At 41.8% G+C, this 21,302-nt stretch overlaps 3 protein-coding genes across 12 annotated transcripts in view; 2 read left to right on the top strand and 1 right to left on the bottom strand.

The window, feature by feature from the left end:
- The first annotated feature begins 690 nt into the window (after positions 1 to 690).
- On the top strand, positions 691 to 10,221 carry RAG1 (recombination activating 1). The gene is made up of 2 exons (XM_009688447.2): positions 691 to 1,464; positions 4,144 to 10,221. The coding sequence occupies exon 2, from the start codon at positions 4,169 to 4,171 to the stop codon at positions 7,295 to 7,297; it is 3,129 nt and encodes a 1,042-aa protein (XP_009686742.2). The 5' UTR covers positions 691 to 1,464; positions 4,144 to 4,168; the 3' UTR covers positions 7,298 to 10,221.
- A 4,395-nt stretch (positions 10,222 to 14,616) lies between these two features.
- RAG2 (recombination activating 2) lies at positions 14,617 to 19,980 on the bottom strand. The gene is made up of 2 exons (XM_009688448.2): positions 19,854 to 19,980; positions 14,617 to 16,332 (listed from the first exon to the last, which is right to left on the bottom strand). Exon 2 carries the CDS (start codon positions 16,316 to 16,318, stop codon positions 14,714 to 14,716), a length of 1,605 nt encoding a protein of 534 aa, XP_009686743.1. The 5' UTR covers positions 16,319 to 16,332; positions 19,854 to 19,980; the 3' UTR covers positions 14,617 to 14,713.
- IFTAP (intraflagellar transport associated protein) overlaps positions 16,864 to 21,302 on the top strand; it is a 42,116-nt gene continuing 37,677 nt past the window's right edge. For 3 of the 10 annotated variants that reach the window (XM_068945526.1, XM_068945524.1, XM_068945530.1), the window contains exons 1-2: positions 16,864 to 16,944; positions 19,643 to 19,770. The gene's annotated coding sequence lies outside the window, so the exon portion shown is untranslated. Of the gene's footprint in view, positions 16,949 to 16,984; positions 17,379 to 17,415; positions 17,536 to 17,599; positions 17,715 to 19,642; positions 19,771 to 21,302 lie in introns of those variants that run through there. The other 7 variants (XM_068945527.1, XM_068945532.1, XM_068945525.1 and 4 more) reach the window with 6 other exon arrangements.

Here is a 21,302-nt window from a genome sequence, read left to right on the forward strand (position 1 = left end):
CCTCAAACCAAACAATGCATATTGTCAGTGCACTGCATCTGCTGTTTCAAGATAAGGGAGGAAAGTGGCATGTGACTGCAGAGAGTGATTTTGACTGATATCTAGTATTGCAGCCTGATCTGAGATGTTTTTGAAAAGGTCTCTCCAAATGCTAGTGAGGGAATAGTAAAAATAATCAGGTTGTTAGGAAGTCCAGCCAAAGCAGGGACAGCACAAGAACTGGGTTCGGGAGCCATGCAATGCTCTCAGAGGTCACTGAATACCTCAGTCATGGGATGCTTGGCCTCAGCTGTCTTAACCTGAGAACAATGTCTATGACTTCTGTTCCACCTTATGCTGACGCTCACGTTCACTTGTTACTACTCCTACACACTGGGATTTTGCCCGAGTCAAAGTTTCAATCTGAGCAAGGATATCAGGGTTTCGCCCTGAACTTGGTTCGCATTCACCGTACGTTACTTGTGTTGGTATGAGTCGTGAGGAGCTGTCGGCCACTCGAGGGGTACCCAGCACAGTGACTTGATCGATAGCTAGAATTTGCTGCACAGTGTTGTGTGTGGAGACTGAAATCTTTCAAGCTCCTGTTTTGTGACAGAATTTGGTTTCTTTTTCACTTTGAGGCAGTTTCTGAGACAGCTGATCTGTAGAAAATAACAGTCTCACATCTGTGCTTCTACAGAATAGCTCACTCTACCGCTCACCATCTGTGGCCGCTTGCGGCCCATAGCTGGTGTATTATGTAAATAAGAAAGTTACACAAAAATATATAGCTAGTTTTCGTATTTTTAATTTGTCCTCCCTATTCAGGGTCTTCAAGACCCTGGACATACATCACCAGAGAGGTGATATCCTTGCAGAGGAGATACTGGTATCAGAAGAAAGGGCATTTTGTGATCCCCCTTGTCAGTTCACCCCAAAACCAGAAGCTTGGCTGCAGGTGACCTGAGGAAGTAAGACAGAGGCCTTTAAGGAAATCGCTCTGGTGAGTGACTCCCTTGACAGTAATGTGACCGGACACCAGGTTCTCCTCTCAGATAGATAACAGTGAAGAAACCAGCTCTGAAACTAGAAAGAAGAATGCCAAACACAAAACTTTGTCGTAAAAAACAGTGCAGGTGTTCCTCAGACCGTCGCTGTGTACTTATCTCAGAGCCCAGGGGTCTCACGCAAGAGGACCTTGTTTTTTATGAATTTTGTGGTTAAGCCTCATAAATTGCCAGGTGCCACCTGGATCTGAGAGATCTGTATTGTGCTGAGTTGAAGCAACCTGTGGTTACCACCAGGGTGGCACTGGGAGCTGGGAGGGACAGGGATAAATGAGATAAACAGCACTGCAGTGGCTTTAAAAAGCAGCGGGAACAGAGGAAGAGAGAAAGCACGCACGAGAGAGGGCAGGCGAGCCTGGCATTTGGAACAAGCTGAACAGACATTTCAGCAGCTCTGCAAACTGACAGCGAGCTCAAGGTAGGCTGGCAGTACTAATGACAGCATCCCAGATGCTTGTAAGACAGCCGAGTGTTGATTCATTTTCCTGTTTTAATGTGCAGGTCGATGATTTTATTTCATACGTGCTTCTTCACCTCAGAGGTTGTTCTGTTCATTTCAGCGAGACTATCCATAGATTAAGGTCTTCTCTGACATGAGTAACGGTATTACAATCTTGCTCTTGTTCTGAAATAAACGAAATATTGTGAGCTGGAAAGAAAAGCGATTTCTTTTTCCTTGTCAAGGTAAAAAGAGTTGATATTAAACGCAATCACAGCTGTCAGAGCCAATTAAATTGCCATGGCTGGGGTTCCTGGCTGCGGGTCACTCTGTAAGGATCTGAACGGGGTGAACAGTAGGGAGGCAGGAGAAGGAGGAGGAGGAGGAGGAGGAAGGAACTGTTTGCTGTAACCCCCAATGACCCGCAATTAGAATTACAGACCAAAGGCAAATTTAGAACGAGTAGCAGGAAATACGCCTAGCACTGGGAATATTTCTAGCTCTCCCAAGAAAGCTGCTGAAAACGCCACTGCCTGGGAGCTAGGCAATTCAAAGTGTTTGACAAATAGCCTGTTGGCAACAATTATCTACTGCAAGGGGCGAAGGTTGGGTGACTGGAGAGGACTTCTTTGTCATTCCTTTCTTCCAGGGGATGTTCAACGAAAGAGGAAAAAAAAATGACGTTTGAATTTTTCTTTAGCGGGGTAAACTCTGCCTGATTCGATCTGGAGATTAATAGCAAGAGTTAGGCCTTGGGCCTGGAGATAAGTATGGCACAAAGGTGACACTTAGTCACAAGTCTGGATGAGGAAAGAAAGTATTAAATACTTTGCTCAAAACGTACTCAGTGCTGGCTGTTTCTTTACACTGAATTAGTCAACAGCTCTGCAGAGGCATTGCTTGTGGTTTGGGAGATGCTGAAGGTGCTGCTGGAGGTGGTGAAACTACACAAAATGGCATAGGCTGTTTTGCAGAAGGAAAAGATCTGCGGACACTATTGGGCAACTAGCTATTCAGTTACTCCATAGGCAATCAAGTACATGTCTGTAGGAAAGCAGGACTATTTGGGGGCAAGCAGGTTATTGAGCCACGGATAGACTTTACCAAGTCTGCCACGGGATGCAGCCACGAAAGGGAGAAAGCAGCACAGCTCCAAACACATCTGGGCACAGCTGCACATCACAGGTCTATGGACAGCAGGACACAAGCAAGCTCGTTGCCAGGCTTGATCTGCAGGGGACCGCAGTGCAGACAGCGATATTTAGCAGGGTAGGCAGCTGGACAGAGCCATGCAGGCAGACGGGATGGCAGTATGGGCAGCTTGTTCTCAGTGGGATGAAATGAAGAGAAGCTGGGAAGAAAACAAACCTTAATTTTTGTTGCCAAGGCCCAATGAACAATTTTGAAGTTAAACACAGCTCTTGAGGCAAGAGCTGAGCGGGCTGATGTGTCATTCTGGACCTGGGACTTAATCAAAGCACGCAGTCCTTTCCTGATGGGCTCTGAAAGATTTACCGAAATAGTGCTTTATGGAAAGGTTATAAATGAAATAATCTCAGAAGCATCCTGAGCATCATCACTTTAGACCATGGACGGGACATATAAAGGACACCTTCAGAAAAGACACAGAGCAGAGATTTCTAGCAGATTAGGTGAAGTGCTAATTGGGGATATAATCTATTCAAGAAATCCAAACCATACCCTCCTAACTTCTAGTTCAAATTGTATAGTCTTAATGTAAAGTTTTCCTCATTTTTTTTGCTCATATCGACCAGATTAGTAAACAAAAAATACATTAGGAAAGGTAATTTAATCTCTATGCTATTTGTTTATTTTTTGCACTTTTAATAGCCAGTTAGTGAAAGGTAGATTAGTCAGTTTTAGTTTTGTTTCTGCACAGATTTTTTTTATAAGTCTGACGCAGTAGCACAAAGTTGCAGTGTTTGAGGTTGCATTTATTTTTATACAATACCATATTTCCATGGCAACCACATTGTTATTATTTTTGGTTGTTTTTCTATGAAAGCTAGAATTGAGGTCAAATCTGAACAAGAATTTTAGCTTTCCAGTACAAGTAATCCTTGCAAATAGAGTTCTCAGCAGGGTCCTTAAACAGACGACTAACTTAAAATGTATAAATATTTTCTCTAGAGCAAATCTGCAGACAGTATGAATTGCCATTTCTCCTTTAAAGTCAAGGGAACTATAGCATGTTGCATCAACAGAGGATACACTCCTCCAGCTTTACTGGAGCTACTCACGTTCAGTAAGCATCTACCAAAACATATTGCAAACTTGAGGCCTGAATGCAGTCTATGTTGGGATCAAGTAGCATGTGCTGCTCTGCCTGTACAGAATGGTGCGCAGGAGACACTTAAGTTCAGAATCAAGGACTAAAAAGTGGTGTGAGAGCAGTGGTCTTGATTTAAATAATATGGCATGAGATGGACAAAATTTCATCTTTCAGCTGCCAGTCTCATTCAGTTTTGTATAAACTGAGCTGTAAGTCATCGAACTTGCAGTCGCTTACTTTCAGAGCATTTTTCAGTCAAAGTGATTAGAATGGTTCTATTAAAAACTATGTGCTTTATGCACAGGCATCATTCATTATTCATTATGGAACATAAACTAACTTACAGCTTCTCTCTCTTTCTCAAGTGACCTGGTTTCTACTGGACTGGAGATGTCAGTAGCATCAAAAATGGACCTGCCTGAAGAAATTCAGCATCCCCATACAAAATTTTCTGAATGGAAATTCAAGCTGTTTAAAGTGCGATCATTTGAAAAAAGACCTTCTGATGACACCCGATGCGTAAATAAGAACCAAGCAGAAGAGGCAGCTTCTTCAGACAAAAGCATTATAGTGCATAAGGATGAAACAATGCCAAGAGCAGAAAAGTCAATTCTGGCACAGACGGACTTAATGGGCAATAGGGAGGCACTTGAGAAAGATGCCAATGACATGAAAATACAAGACAATGAAGCTCATCAGAATAATCTGAAGCAACTTTGCCGCATCTGTGGAGTTTCACTTAAAACAAATTGCCACAAGAGAAGTCATCCAGTACATGGGCCAGTGGACAATGAAACTCTGTGGCTTCTGAGAAAGAAAGAGAAAAAAGCAACCTCTTGGCCAGATCTCATTGCTAAGGTTTTTAAGATTGACGTGCGAGGGGATATTGACACAATCCATCCCACTCGATTTTGTCATAACTGCTGGAGCATTATCCATGGAAAATTCAGTAATGCCCTATGTGAAGTCTATTTCCCTAGGAACACCGCGATGGAGTGGCAACCCCACTCCCCAAACTGTGCTGTGTGCCGCACTGCCCGCCGGGGTGTCAAGAGAAAAAGCCAATCACCCAGTGTACAGCTTGGCAAACGAGTGAAGGCCACTGCAGGACGTGCTCGAATAGACAAAGGCCTAAAGAACCAAGCACAGATAAAGAACAAAAACTTAATGAAAGAGATTGCCAATTGCCAGAAGATACATCTCAGCACCAAACTCCTTGCAGTTGATTACCCAGTAGATTTCATTAAATCCATCTCTTGCCAGATTTGTGAGCACATTTTGGCAGATCCAGTGGAAACAACGTGTAGACACTTGTTTTGCAGAACTTGCATTCTTAAATGTATCAAAGTTATGGGCAGCTATTGCCCCTCCTGCTGGTATCCTTGCTTTCCTACTGATCTGGTAAGCCCAGTGAAATCCTTCCTGAACATCCTTGATAGCCTGGGAATAAGATGCTCTGTAAAGGAATGTGATGAAGAGATTTTGCTAGGTAAATACAGCCAACACCTCTCCAGCCACAAGGAGATGAAAGAGCGAGAGCTTTACGCTCACATAAATAAAGGCGGCCGACCCAGGCAGCATCTCCTGTCTTTGACCAGGAGAGCTCAGAAACATCGTCTGAGAGAACTGAAATGTCAAGTCAAGGCTTTTGCTGAGAAAGAAGAGGGAGGAGATATAAAGGCTGTATGCATGACTTTGTTCCTCCTAGCTTTAAGAGCGAAAAATGAACACAGACAAGCAGATGAACTGGAGGCTATCATGCAAGGAAGAGGATCTGGACTTCACCCTGCTGTCTGCCTGGCAATCCGAGTCAATACATTTCTTAGCTGTAGCCAATATCATAAAATGTACAGAACTGTAAAAGCTGTCACTGGGAGGCAGATATTCCAGCCATTGCATGCTCTTCGCGCTGCTGAGAAAGCCCTCCTACCCGGTTATCACCCGTTCGAGTGGAGACCTCCCTTGAAAAACGTATCCACTAACACAGAAGTGGGTATTATAGACGGATTATCAGGGCTGCCACTCTCAATTGATGACTACCCAGTGGACACAATTGCAAAGAGATTTCGATATGATGCAGCCTTGGTTTCTGCCTTAATGGACATGGAGGAAGACATCTTGGAAGGTATGAAAGCAAAAAATCTGGATGACTATTTGAATGGTCCCTTCACTGTGGTGGTAAAAGAGTCCTGTGATGGAATGGGAGATGTCAGCGAGAAGCACGGAAGTGGGCCAGCTGTCCCAGAGAAGGCTGTGCGCTTTTCTTTCACAGTCATGAACGTTGCTATAGTCCATGGGAATGAAAACATAAGGATCTTTGAGGAGGCAAAGCCCAATTCAGAGTTGTGTTGCAAGCCCTTGTGCCTAATGCTGGCTGATGAATCAGATCATGAAACTCTGACGGCAATCCTGAGCCCTCTCATAGCAGAAAGAGAGGCTATGAAAAACAGTGAACTGCTGCTTGAAATGGGAGGTATCCTGAGAACATTCAAATTCATCTTCAGGGGTACAGGATATGATGAGAAACTTGTCCGGGAAGTGGAAGGGCTGGAGGCCTCTGGTTCCACTTACATCTGTACTCTCTGTGATGCCACACGCCTGGAAGCATCCCAGAATTTGGTTTTCCATTCCATAACAAGGAGCCATGCTGAAAATTTGGAGAGGTATGAAGTATGGAGGTCCAACCCGTACCATGAGTCTGTTGATGAGCTCCGTGACAGAGTGAAGGGTGTTTCAGCCAAACCTTTTATTGAGACGGTTCCTTCCATAGATGCGTTGCATTGCGACATTGGCAATGCAACTGAATTCTACAGGATTTTCCAGCTGGAGATAGGTGAAGTTTATAAGAATCCCGATGTGTCTAAAGAGGAGAGGAAGAGATGGCAATTGACTCTTGACAAACACCTCAGGAAGAAGATGAACTTAAAGCCTATGATGAGGATGAGTGGAAATTTTGCTAGAAAGCTCATGTCCAAAGAGACAGTAGAGGCAGTATGTGAATTAATAAAGTGTGAGGAAAGGCATGAAGCCCTAAAAGAGCTGATGGACCTTTATCTGAAAATGAAGCCGGTGTGGCGATCTTCATGCCCTGCCAAAGAGTGTCCAGAACTGCTGTGCCAGTATAGCTACAATTCGCAGCGTTTTGCTGAGCTCCTGTCTACAAAGTTCAAGTATAGATATGAAGGCAAGATTACAAATTATTTCCACAAAACCCTTGCTCATGTTCCTGAAATCATTGAAAGAGATGGATCCATTGGTGCCTGGGCAAGTGAAGGAAATGAGTCTGGAAACAAACTATTTCGGAGGTTCCGAAAAATGAATGCCAGGCAGTCCAAATGCTATGAAATGGAGGATGTCTTGAAACATCACTGGCTGTATACCTCTAAGTACCTCCAGAAGTTCATGAATGCTCATAAAACATTAAAAAGTCAGGGCTTCACAGTTGATCCAGAGGGTAGTTTAGGTGACTCATTACCACTGGAAGGCTCCTTGGAAAGCAACGATTCAGGGGAATTTTAAATGTAATGAGTATTTGGCACTGGGTTCACTATGGTGTCTTCCTGTAAGGAGGCAGGTTCTTTTTCAGGTCTGTGGAGGTACAGGGAAGGCTGAAACAATTGTTTTATACTCCCTGTTCAAGGTGTTGAGTGGAGTTTAATAAACATCCACTTCTGTTCACGGAGTCCAAAAAAGGCAATGCAGCGGTGCGTTTACCGGTTGTTAGGTGAGGTGAAAGGGGAAACACGTGGGAAGGAAGGGTCTTCTGTTTATTGTGGTCCTAGACTGCTGTTCATAAGTTGGAAAGCTAAAGTAAAGAAGGTTTTATATGAAGTGGTATTGTGAAACAAATATGATTATGGAGAATTACAACAGTTGATGAAAAAAGTGAGTGTGGCTATTCCTTCTGTTTGTATTTTATTTACTATTTTACTATTTACTTTTTAAGAGGGTATGATTATTTCATTGATGGTCCTCTGGCTTTTATAGGTAAAGATTCAGCAGGGAGATACTTAGATAATTGTTTTGAGATAAAGTTCAGTTATTTATATAAAATACTGACTAAAGATGCAAACTTTGATCTCACGAGCTTTTAAAAATGTTATTATTTAGCGTTTATTTTGGAGTACTGCCTAGGCGCAGTTAGTGGTCTCACCATGCTAGTTTGCTAGATGAAGATACTGGAAAGGTAGCTAGAATTTTTTGAAGAAATTTTTATTGTAGTCCATTTACTTTAAAATGTAAACCAATATTTGTGGTCCTAAATCAGGATTTACAATGTCTTGTGCTTATCTCGCCACACAAAGTACACTCTGAGTCTGAGTACACTCAAACTCTGCTGTGTACCTTATTGTTTGACAAGCATTATAGATTTCTATGGTAACTTCATATATTGTATAATTTTTATTAGTAGAATTTTACTGGGTGAATTCCTGGTGAATTAAAAGAATCTGCTTTGGTTTTTATTTTGATGTGGCAGGAATTGGTTTGTGGGAGTAAGTGAACAACAGACTTAAAGGCGTAGTGGTCTGAGGCTTGTGTAGTAGTCTCTGGATCATGTTATCTACTACATCTTTGAAAGTCTGATGTTTACCATTTATGGACAATGAAAAAATAGAGTTAAGTGTTAGTAATTGGTAAAAATATTAGTGTTATTCTGATTATGTCTTTCGTTTGATTTTCTTAATTGAAATACTGATTTTAAGAGTCTTCTGTAATTTAAGATTTATGTTTTAATATTGTTTCTTTAAACATAATGTAATATTTTGTCAAAATTTTGGATTGGAAATAATTAATGCTCCTTACTTAAAGCACCTACTATTCTAAACACTTAGTCATAAGAACTACAGTGTCTTTTGTATGGTTCACCATGTACGTCTCCATTTACTGAGTGTTTATTTTCTAGATTAAATTATTTCTTTCAACTGTTTGAATAAAACAAGTATTTCCCATAGAGCATAAATACCAGGCTTACCTAAGTATCATCTCTATCAATAAATGCAAACAACAAGTACAGCTCTTTCCCATGGAGTATAAATATCAGGTATACATTAAAGAGCATCCTTTAGCAGTAAATGCAGACGTGGTTTGCATTTTTGTTTGGCACATATTTCATCATGCAAATGGTTGCACACGTTTTTTTTTCCCTCTGTATGCCTATTTGGGATAGTTGTATTACCTTATGTTTTATCCTTGACTCTGCTTGAATAATCTAAGACCCAGTTTAACAATCCTTACTTACCTCATGGTGATTTTCACTCCAGTTAAGTGGTATATACAGTTTACACTGGCTTTGCACAGGAGTGAATTTCACCCCCAAGTAATTCCACCCTGTTTATTGCATTACACCCATGCCACACATGCCACTGAAGTGACAGATCAGACTGTTCATTTTATGCAAGTAATTTCACTGACTTCACTGACGTTTTCAAACTTCAAATTAACTTCAACAAGCTGCTTATGCAAAAGCAAGTGATTTTTCTGACTGCTTTCAGAAGGATTGAGTAAGTTTTTATCCACAGATGTAGGCTTTCTCAAGACGAGGTTTATATTCTGGGGTAACTCATCAGATTAAATAGTATATGGACTGGGACGTAGCAGCGCCGGTGAAATTTTATTAAGCCATCAAGACGCAGTTCACGTTCTATCAGCTATGGAGAGAATAGCTGACATAAAAAGCTAATACTTTTTTTTCCTTTTCTTTAGACTTGAATCTAGTGTAATCTTTTTTCCCCATTGTTGACATTTTCTTTAAATCAAGAGACTCTCTTTGAGAGTTTTGAACCCATTAAAACAAACAGCATTGAAACGTTAGGCACCTGCAAGTGAAGCTTTTGTAAACAAGGAATAAAATAGCAATGCTGCATGTACACAGGCATGCACATGAAGGCAAGCAAATTTTGACTGCAGATAGGCACATTTGTTTACTCGGTCTATTGTTAAGCTTTTGGATTTTGAAGAGGCTTTAGAAAAGTGGAGATGCTTTTATTCATTTTACTCTTGCAACCCTTCACATTTCCTTTTTAGTCTAATACTTGGTACAAAACCTGCAGTGATTACTTCATGGAGAATAATGCCTTGTTTTGAAATTGTCCTGAACTGTATTTTTATACAATCATATTATGTTTGTTTGGTTTTATTCAAGGGCTTCGTATTGTGAATGCTGTGTTACAAAACAATGTGAACTGTATTGGAAGCTATGATTCTGGTCTCACTTTTTTTTCTCCTTACAAGAATATTTCTGTTGACTCTAAACAAATCAGCCTTGACTTTTAGTCAGGTAGTTCAGAATCAGATTCTAGATATTTACAGCACCCTAATTTCTGACTTGACTGAGTTTTATGTGTTGTCTCACAGCATTTCTTTATAATTTTACTTTTTCTTACTGTGTAACAGTTTCTGTATTCATAAAATCTATTTAAAATAAAGGTCTTGTAAATATTTAAGCTTCTGGACTTGTATTTCTTATCTTTTTTTTTTTAACTATGCACACAATTTAACGCTAGCAGTCCTACTTTCCATTCATATTGCGGCTGCTCTTCAAGTTTGGATTGTTCTAACACCCAGGGACTACAGCTGTGATTACAGGCCTCTTCTGGAAGCTGCTGCGTTAACACAAACGCAGATTACTCTGTGAATCCCAACAGTCCTTTCAGCACCTTAGCTCCCAGGCAATTGTTTGACCGAAAACTAAAATATCTTTAAAAACAGCTTTATTTATTCTGAAAATTCCTTTTGCTTCATTCACAAATACCATCCCAGTGTTTGTTTAAAATCAGCCTTGCACTGTTATGTCCAGACTCCTATATTAAGTCTCCTTATTGGCTTCTGTGCATCCTCTGCATCAAATTTTGGCTCCTCAACAGTGACTTCAAAGTTAGCTGCAAAAATTTCCAATCCACCTTTTAGTTAACAATTTCTAGTTTCCCTTTATTCCACTTAAGAAAATCTTTCTTTCTTCCATGCAATGATATCTCAGGGTCAAAAAAATTATGTAAACCAACTAGTTTGGATGGAATTAATGATGAGCGAACTAAGCATTTAGATGATTAGCTACCTGATTTCCTTATGCAATCAGGTAATTAGACATCTAAATTCTAGACTTCATATTGCCAGCTTAATACTTTCAGCTGACCTTGAATAAAAAACGTTGGATAAAAAAGAGAACCTATTTAAAACAAAACAAAGAAAACCCAAGCCCTGCATAGTTTCCTGGTAAATTAAGATATTCTAGTTCCTTTACTATAAAATCCTTAATAAATGACTTGACTGAATTTCACTTCCCAGGTATTCTTATTAGAATTAGAATCAGAGGAAGAATAATGAGGCTTACCACTGCTCTTATCCAGAGTACTATTTCAGGTGATTGAATATGCCGCGTTTTTCAAGTGGCCAACCACTTGCAGCTCTTAACAGTGTGGGTGCTTTTTTACCTTCTGCATCAAGCTGAATTTGTCGTTCTTAATATTGTCCACAATACAGCAGGACAAATTAGAAAGGATATTAATTAGCACCTTGTGTAGCAGCCTCAGGAGACAGGTCAAGACGTGAAATAGTTGTATTTTCAATGCCCAGGTCTTCCTCTAAAGGTGGGCATTGTGAGTCAGCAGACCAAGGGATATACAATAACCACCAACTGGTAGGTCCCCCACACATGTGGAAGCGGCCAGTGTTCTCATCTTCCTATATATGTGTATGCAATGAGAAATATGAAGACTTATAAGCTGATTGCCCTGCTTTTTTGAAGAAAAAATCAGGGGCTTCTGGTGTGTCACAAATTTCGAAAGTCAAAGAGAGACACCAAACTGGAATTTGATTGTCGGAGGCTGTTGCTAAGCCCTTCTTAGTCTCCTTTGAAATGGCATAGGGTAGGTAGTCACTTATGGAGGGACCTATAGCCATTCGTCATTTAAAAAACGTAAGACAGTCCTTCTATCTGTAATGCATTGAGTCTAGTAGTAATTAGCTTTGAAGATTTCTTCTCAATCTGAATTCAATCTTTCCTCCTTGCTTTGGGCTCCCAGCTGCGTTATTTCCACTCCTTTCAATGCACTGGTGCAATGAGTCACTCTGAGCCACGCCACATGGTTTAGTGCCACCACTAAAGTTTGTGCTGTGCCCTTCCTGCAGATTAATCCGGTACTTCAGGATCCAAGTACCTCTCACAAGCAGTAAAATCTATATATTATTCTCTTAAAAGCTGATAACGACAACATAATGTCCTTAAAATGTGACTGGGACCTGAGGTACTGCTCGTTGTCGTTCCAAAACTCCTAGGTCACGTACAAAAGAGATTTTTTTTTTCACTTAAATCTACTTCATTTTACCTTCTAGTTCTACTCTGCCTGAAGAAGAAAACATCTGGTTTTGATTAGCTGGTTTTGAAGAGAATCAATGCTCTAACAAGTACATGCCCCAAAAGCGTCATCAGAATTATCATGGAATTAACTATTTCCTGCAATGTTTCAAATGCTATGTCAAGTGTCATACACTTCATCACAGACTGATGATCATATACCTCTTTATGTTTCAGTCCTCTGGAATATTATGTTTTACTTTGCTTATGACCACCTTCCTGTTCCTGCAGTGACTGTGGTCTCTGACGTGTGATTTAATGCTTGTTATGCTGCTCTCACTGTGAGGCTGGGACGTGGCTTGGCTAAGCAATTTCTCCCTCCTTCTGAAATAAAACATACGTTTAAAAAAGGCACAGTCCAAACGCACAATATACTAATGGGCGTGACCAGGAACACGGTAAAGTCAGACTGTGAACTGCTCTTTTCAGGAGCCTTAAAATTAGCTAAGAATCTGAAGGGGCTGCAAATTGTTCTGGTGCTTGCCAAATCCTCAGCTTCCCTCCTTGAGGCTCCTAGTGACTCAGGGAGCTGCTGGAGCTCCAAGCCTCAGTCTGGAAACTCAGGGATTGTCTTAAGATATTGCAGCCACGACACCAATGCCTGCGAGCCACTGGACATTATCGCATGTCACTTCTGCTACCCCAGTGTCAAGCTTTTGCTTTGGAAAACGTTTCCATCCTTTTGTTTGTCTGTGCTAATAGTGCTTTAGCTGAGTAAGACCCATGACTAACCTTCAAAAGGGGATATTGACTATCCAATTTCACCACTTTGAAGGGACTTCACATAGGTGTGATCTTCATTCGTTCCTTGGAAAAACATAAAGCACTAGACTCTGAGCTCAAATTCAGTAGCATGACAAAGGAAAATTGAAGCCGGCATTGCAATCCATGAATTTATACCAACACAAAACTGTTGAGAGAGGAGTTGGGATGATTTACTTCCCACTTAAAAGCTCTGCCCAAACTATAACCTTTCTCAGCCTATGAAAAGGTTTGAAACTGAAACTTTGTACTGTAGATATTTGTTTTCCTCTGTGTTTACTTGTGTTGTGAATATTTTAAGGGCAGTAGTGCACATACACGTTTGTGATGATAGGAACACTTAGCTGCACGTGCCGTTTGTAAAGGAGTGGCTGCCCAGGGCCTGCACGTACTGATCAGACTGCTGATAGCTGCTCCTGCTGTTTTTCTTTTTCATTCAGAGGTCCAACACGAGAGCTGGACTGTGAATACTGAGCTATTATCGTAGGCTCACAAATGTGGAGCTAATGGTATTGAGTTTTTGAGAAGATGTTTGGAACAGTAATAAAAACAAAAAACAAAAAAGTCAAGGATGATGAGGGTTTACAAATAGCCAGTAAGATACCTGCAAAAAAGTTAGTAAACTCTTGGGCTATTCAACCTTGACAACGTCCTTTTCACTCTGAATCCAATCTTCTCCTTGTGCTTTTAGCAGCCAGCTGCATTTGTTTCCACCCCTCACAATGCCCCACCAGCTCAGTGAGTCATTCTGAGCTACAGCGTACACTTTCAGACTTTCACACTCTGCAGTCACCCTAGGGGAGCAGAGGAAAAAATGTGTAGCAGAGGACCTGAAGTAAATGATAAAAGTTCCTTCTGAAGTCAATGGGAATTCACAGCATGGAGAAGCTGTGAAGCCAGACCCCTTATCAGACCTGGGTTCCCGAGTACATATGCTGTCCTTTCACAGACTTTGGGATTTATAGTATTTGACTTATCTCATGAATAGGTGAAAAAAACGCAAAGTCATTTTTATTATAAACTTTATTAGCTTACTACTTTTTTAAAAAACAAACACAAGGCATTTGTTGAGCATAGCGGTTTAAAATAGCAATTTGATTTTCGTTATGAGATGATATATTCCACAACTCTAGCCAACACTGACACATAACCTTTCAGTACCTCTGAAAATCAAAAATTAATTATCCAGAATTAAACACTCCATATGTAAACTTTCCATAATGGAAGTCTCTTAAGAAAACTGAGCCTCAGTGTCTGAGTATTTCATTATTTCTGATACCAGGGACTTGAACCATCACTTTAGTGGAAAACTAGCATAATTACTCTAATTTCAGTTCATTGCACCAACATAAATGTGGAGTAATGCAGTTATAAATTAGGCCCAATAATTCTAGAACTACTCACTAAGACAAAAAATTAAAATGGGTACTATGATGCTGTTTATGGACAGATACTAAGACCAGTGAGAACATGGGATAATGCCTTACTCTACAAGCAGTTCCTTTAAACTCACTGGGGATAACTGAGGAATAGCATAAGATGATGCAGCACAAAGTTATCAATATCTGGCTGCCTGCTTGCACAATGCGTTGTATGAGTGGGGTTCCTATCTTCATTTTAAGATCTGGATGTTACTGAAATATACATAAGAAATAAAAGAAATACTTGAGCTTTGAAATTCACCTGAAATATCACAATAATTAAAATCGATTAAAAAGATCTCTAGGAGCCCTAATATCCCATTCTGCTGCAACCAGTACTAGCTGTCTTTGACTGCGATTTCACTTCCTCCCAGCCAAATATTAATCAGTGACGTAAATCTATTCAAATAATCTCCGAAGAAAGGATTTCTTCACTGGTGTTAACTTCATGGCTTTCTTTTTGCGCAGTGGTTTCATGGGTTGTTTTCTCAGTTGCCCCACCTTCTTGGGAGTTTGGAGCCCTTTATTAAGGTCAACATGCTCATTGCAGAAGTACTTGACGTTTGCTTCTGAGAGACGCAGGAGCATGCTCTCTGACAGATCCATACATTGTGCGTGGACCCAGTGGCCATCCCCACTGGAACACAGGATCATTGCAGGCTTGTTGAGTTCTGTTGAATAGAAAGGGACCCAGGTGTTAATGTCAACATTGCAACTGGCAGAGCAGGTGATCCAGTAGCCCGTTTCTGATTCATCTTCTTCATCATCTTCATTGTAAGTGTCAGTATCATCAACATCAAAGCTATTGGCTTCAGCACTAAAACAAAACTCTTCTGAATCTTCAAATGGAGTGGAGTCTCCCAGGTCTTCAGTAGATGCCTGACTGCAAGTTTGGGCTGTCAGTTCTTCCTCCTCGTCCTCTTCTGCTCCTCTACATCTCAAAATGTAGAAGTAGTTTGCATCTGAGATCATCTGTTTGTTGTCCCCTGGAATGCCCAGCAATACAGACCCTTTGCCCATATCACAGCCAAACCACATCTTGCAATGTTTAATATCTGGTGTCCATTGTGGGCTCTCCCTTTCCACAATCTCTATCTTGCTATCTTCTAAAACTATGGTGTTACAAACTAGCCTTTTCTGGTTGTCAGACTGATAGCCCCCAACGAGGACAAATTCCGTATCACCAATTTGAGTCACGACAGCACTTGACACAGATATCCCCCCCGGCAAGACAGTGCAAGTCACAGCTGGGCTGCCCAGTGGCAGATCAACTTTTAGCTTGTATAAGCTGGGGGCCCTGATATTATTTTGAAGCGAGTGACCACCCAAAATGTAGATCGTATCATTTCTGGCGACTGAAACATGGAAAGAAAGTCCGTCTTGAAGCTCTGGAAGTATGTACGACGTACAGCATCCAAACTCGAAATCAACCAGAAACACAGATGGCAAACAGTCAACCACACTATTCCATTTTTCAGTGGTTCTTTGTCCAAGAGGAATATATGATCTACCTCCAAAAATAACACTCATGCTTTTTCCCCGGCTGTGAACTACATTAATTGTATGTCCATATCTAGCTTCAGGGACATCTCCGGCCAGATCTTTCTCAATGCACTGAAACGTGGCTTTCTTGCTATTTTTGCTTACGAGACTCATAATGTAAATCTTGTCAGAAAGATCGTTGTTAGGTGTTTTCCCACCATGAATGATATACTGGTACTTATCGGACTCTGCATTGCCTCTGAGAGTGCAAATAGCAGGGTAGCGGAGAGGGGGAAGATAACAGGAATCTTTGGAGAAGATTGCAGGTTTCATTTTGAGCTCATTCTGTTTTATATCAAGGAGGAAAACACCAGTGGGACAGGACCTCTTTGGCCATCCTTTCTGCCCAAAAAAGAAAACCTGCCCACCAAAATTCAGCAGAGAAAAGCCAGGCTGAATCAAGGACGAGTTACTGATAGCTGATACCATCTGCAGTGACATTACACCTGGTGACTGGGTCATATTATGATCAGTATCTGCAAAAGAAACACATGAAACACGCTTTAAACGCTACGAGAGAATTTAAATTTACAGAAGACTGGCTGCGTCGTCCTGAGTAGGTTGTATCAAATCGGCCGCTCAGTTCTCCTCTCTCTTAAATGGGAACACTGATACTTATTAAGCTTTGTTAAGAGACGTAGAGACCTGAAAAGAGAGCGTCGCCTACAATTTAAGGTACAAATTAAGCAAGGATTGTGCCTCAGGCCTGGGGAATTTGGTAAAAAACCAACGGCTTGTTGGAAGTGCACGACAAAACCACTTCGTGCGGGCGACCCCTGGCCGCTGACGCGCCAGCGGACACGCCGAGCGCCGCAGGAAAGGAGGGACGCGCCCGAGAAGCAGGAATTCCCCGCCACGGTCCCAGACACGACATCCTTCAGAAACTACCCCAAACGCTCAAAGCTGCCCTCAGCCCTCCGAAGAGTTTATCGGCCGGGGCAGGGCAGGGCCGCGGCGCGGCGCGGCAGGCCGGGCCGCGGCGGCTCCATGGAAACGGCGGCCGCGGCGCCTTGTGGGGGCGGTAGTCGCGGCGGGCGGCGGGGCCCGGCGCTGGAGGCCGAGCGCGGAGCGCGGGGGCCGGCGGCCCGGTGAGTGGGGCCGCGGCAGGGGGCGGCGGCCGCCGGCGCCGGCCCCCGAGCGGGCAAAGGGCTGAGGTGCCGGAGGCGCGGGGTGCCCGCAGCGGCGCTGCGCAGGTTTGGGCTCTGGGCTGCGGCGCGGCCGGGCAGCTTCCCCTCCCCCGCGGCTGGCTGGGAAGAGGTGGCCGGCTGGCGGAGCTGAAGGGAGCGCGCAGGCGGACCAGCAGCCACGGCGGCTGGCGAGTTTGCGAGTTTACAAGGAAAAGACGACGATTTGTCGGGGACGGTCGCAGCTGTGTGGCAACGCAGCACGTCCCTGGCCTGGCTGCCAGCCGCCCCTGCTAGGGCGGGCGCTGCCGCCCCAGGGCCCCTCTCTGCCCTTCCGTGCTTTGAGCCTGCGTTTGGCATTCGTCTTGTAGTCTTGCGTATACTGCGGGAACCTTCAGGTGTGGCTGTTGTCTTGGTCTCCCCGATGTCACAAAGTGACAGTTCTCCGTTCTGAAGCCTGCGCTCTCTGAAGAGACCCTTGTAGATAGCGAGTGGTGAAAGAGCGATGACAGCGATTAAAAGGGACATTGATAGATGGACACACAAAACGCACCGGTCAAATAAACACTCTTAACTCCTTTTGTTCTTCTCGTCCCTTAACGCTCTGTGAGCTGTACATAAGCAAGCAGTTCAATAACTAAGAGAATATTTCTCCTAGATGCTGTGAGAGGGGTCACTCCTTGGGCGCATGGTTGGACTATTTTGGCTTTCCAGGTTGCCCCGTGCTGGCTGTGGTGCGTTCGCCCTCAGTGTGGCTGGTCCTAGGCTATGCCGTCCTCCACCTCTTGTCTTCCAACAGCACTCATACTTACCTGACCCAGAGCGGTTTCAGGGAGCTAAAGAGTTAGAAAACTAATCTTGTAACAAAAAATTTAGAGTTTTCTGTGGCTTTAGGTTGAAAATCATCTCACTGCAAGGTCAGATTAGCCCTACTGCTGGGGTATATGGGAGGGAGGCACACAGAGGCTTCGTCCCTTTTGGTGACAGCTATCCAGTAGTTCAGTTTAACAGTTATATCAGATGCAACTCTCAGTCTACTGCAAATTTGACATAAAACAGCTTGAGTTTTCCTCAGTGAGCTTATATATAGGCAGTGCTTGCACCTTGGCAAGAGCTACTTGCAAGGAACTACTTCTGGTAGCTCCTCTGAGCAACCAGAGTTGCTCAATCACATGCGTGGGCCCTGAATCTTCAGACACATTTCAAATCGCCATATTCAAATTTTACTTGGATTGATAGACTTCCTACCAAGTGTTGGAATTAAAGAGGATGATAATTCAGGAATGTTACATGAAAATGGAAAATGGTCCTTGTGAACATGAGGAAAGGAAAAGGAAACACGGAGAAGCCTCTGGAGAGAAACAGACAAGTGACTTTGTTGTGGTGCAGCACGAGCTAGAGGGCAAAAGACACTACACAAAATGAAGATGGCTAAATAGAGAGGAGTGCAGTTATACAAACAATTACCAGTTACAGTGACCTGAGTCATGCTTTATCATATTAGGTGTTTTTATCAAAGACTGATTTCCAAGGATCATACAAATTAGTAAGAATCTCAGCATTCATTTTAACAAGAACACATTTTCTAACCCCTATATTTGAAAAGTGAACTGTAGAGATCTGAGTTAGAAGCTAAATGAGAGAAGGAAACCAACATTCTACCTTATTTTTTAAAAACTAAACTTAGGAGCCCGCAAGTGCTTTTTTTATTTAGCAGTTGTCTGTATGGCAAAAATATATTACAAGGAATTCAGATTTAGATAGTTTTAATGGGAGATCTATTTACAGGAGCAAATGAAGAGAGAAGGTGCTTTCTAAAAGCAGTAGCTAACATGATTTGAAATGTCCTGTAGTGATTAGTATGGAAACAGATGGACATATTTAAAATTGTGGGTGAGGGGGATTATTTTAGAAACTGTCTTACTAGTATGTCAGCTCATATGTCTTTGTTTTGTATAAGTGCTTGCTGCAAATTATGGGATGAATGGGTTTTAGAAACAAAGGATAGATGCGGGTGCCTAAACATCAAGTGTCATTTCATATGCCTTCTTGTCTTCTAGCTGCTGCTAAGGAAGGCTGCAGTCTCCCATAGGACCTGTGTCCTAGGTCCTAGTCTATCTAGGGTTTATAAAATGTCCATAGATTCCTGTGTTTAGGCACTGAGTGATTCCTAAAGTGTGTTTCCTACTTACTGTTCTCTTTGATCCTATGTAGTGATTGTCTGGTCATCAATGTGCTGTGGCTATTCCTTGGCTAGGTAACAAAAGCATTTTAAACAGGAGAACAGTGAATAACCAATTTTGTTGTTTAATATGACTTTTCGTATTAGTGTTTATTTTGTGGACATTAAAAAAATACCATATTCATAATAATTTCACAGCTTCTAGAATGCTACCATATAGTATATGATTTGATCTTATGAACTCTAGCAAACCAAAAGTACCTTTCAGTTAGAAAAAGATACGGTATTTTAACAACTCTGATTAGATACTCTAAGAGAATGGATTGCAAGATAACATGGAGTCTTAGCTGCTAAATGCTCACTGCTGTCCATCAAATTCTGTCAGCACTCTGCAGTTGCTTGTGACTTGGCATGAACACATTGTGGAATTAAAGTTATTTTGCAATATTATACATATTTTTTTCTCTGATTGCTCTGCAGGGTCTCCTTTTGCAAAAGGACAGGAGCATACCCCTGAAAAGCAAATGCAGCTCCCAAATTCTTCACAATCAAAATCCTATCCAGACACCTAAAGAGCTTTGAAGTCCTCCACAAAGAGGGTTAAGAAAGTAAGTTTTTATATAGTATTTCTCAAAACATTTGCTAACTATCAACCAAGTTTGCTTTGAGCAAAACAATAAGTTAAACGTACCTGGCTGATAGAGGGTTTTTGCGTCCTCCAAAATCTTTCTATGTAATGGGGATTCAAATGTGAGCACTTTGAGGAATCTTCTCTGACTGCACAGGGGGCTTGTGGCATAGAGAGGCAGCCCGATGGAGGGGAATCTATCTGCTTAATTTGCAGATGTGCTCCTGAGAACTCAGTCTACTGTGGCTAACTGGCTGTGACCGTTTTTTTTTCCCCCTTTCCTCTCATGTCTTCAGAAGGCATAACAAGAAACCCACCACCAGCTTTAGAAGCTTTAACTCTTTGAGGTAGAGCCAGACCAGGGTGAAAGTAGATACCTGTTACTTAGATTGTAAATGGTTTGCAGCTTGCACTCCTTTTTATTTTAATTCTACTCATTGCTAAACTCAGCAAGCTCGTGAGCTTTTGGGGAATTTTTCAGTGCCACTGTAATATAAAAATAAAACCTAAGGTAATTTTTGAGTTCAAAGAAAAAATAACTCCAATATCTAGTAAAGAAAAATAAAGCTATGCTGTACTGGTTGCTGTATTGCTTTCCCCAGAAATTCTCACTGATAAGTAGATTGTGACTTTGAAACAGAGCAAAGGAAATGACAAATGCATGCAACCCAGTGAGTAAGGGCTGACTAAAAGTCTAATCCAAAGTCCATTGAAGTCATTAGAAATGTTTTTTTTCTACTTCAGTGGCTTTCTGATCAGACCTGAAAAGAATAGTAATACTTTGCACCTTTCTGTGGCATTTTTCATCAGTTTCACAGAGCTTTTTTCCAACAAAAAATAATTAGACTCTTAAGTCCTCTGGGAACATATCCTTTCAACAGCTAGCAGTGCAGGGCACAGAGGATAATTCACTTGCATAACATAGCATAGCAAATCAATGGAAGAAGCTGGAAAACAACTTGCTCTTCATAGCTCCCTGGTTTTGGTGTCCTGGCCTTACTTCACCTACCCCTGAATTACAACATCTGCTACATAGTATTTTAGGAAGATCTCATCTCCCATTTGAAACAGCAGTGAGAATATAAATAGGAAGATCTTGAAATGGAATTTGATTGTAAAGGAAAGTAAACATACCGAATGTTTGTGAAAATTGTCTTGAGACCTTTAAAAACGGTAATGTAGATTGGATGTGGTGATGTGTCTCATCTGAAATACAATAGCTCCAAGGCACTGTGTCCTGTAACGTTCATATGGGCCTATTACTTTATTACTGATACAAGGATAAAAGTAGACTCTATTGCAGGGTTCAGAGCTAAAGAACTTAACTTCCACCAATTTTAAGGGTGTTCACATCAGGTTTATTTCTATTTCTGGTAGTCCCTAAATGATATTTGACAGCTTCCTATCCAAGTGCTTGACATAGCCTGATCCTTGTTAGAGTGTATGATCAAAGGATCTACTGGCAGAAGACACAGAAACGTTTAAAAGAAAAATTTCTCCCCCCTTGTGTCT

This window comes from Struthio camelus, chromosome 5 (assembly GCF_040807025.1).
Source record: "Struthio camelus isolate bStrCam1 chromosome 5, bStrCam1.hap1, whole genome shotgun sequence".
Taxonomy (NCBI): Eukaryota; Metazoa; Chordata; class Aves; order Struthioniformes; family Struthionidae; genus Struthio; species Struthio camelus.

Coding starts and splice junctions, on each gene's coding strand:
- RAG1 (XM_009688447.2), top strand. CDS start 4,169: ATGTCAGTAGCATCAAAAATGGACCTGCCTGAAGAAATTCAGCATCCC.
- RAG2 (XM_009688448.2), bottom strand. CDS start 16,318: ATGACCCAGTCACCAGGTGTAATGTCACTGCAGATGGTATCAGCTATC.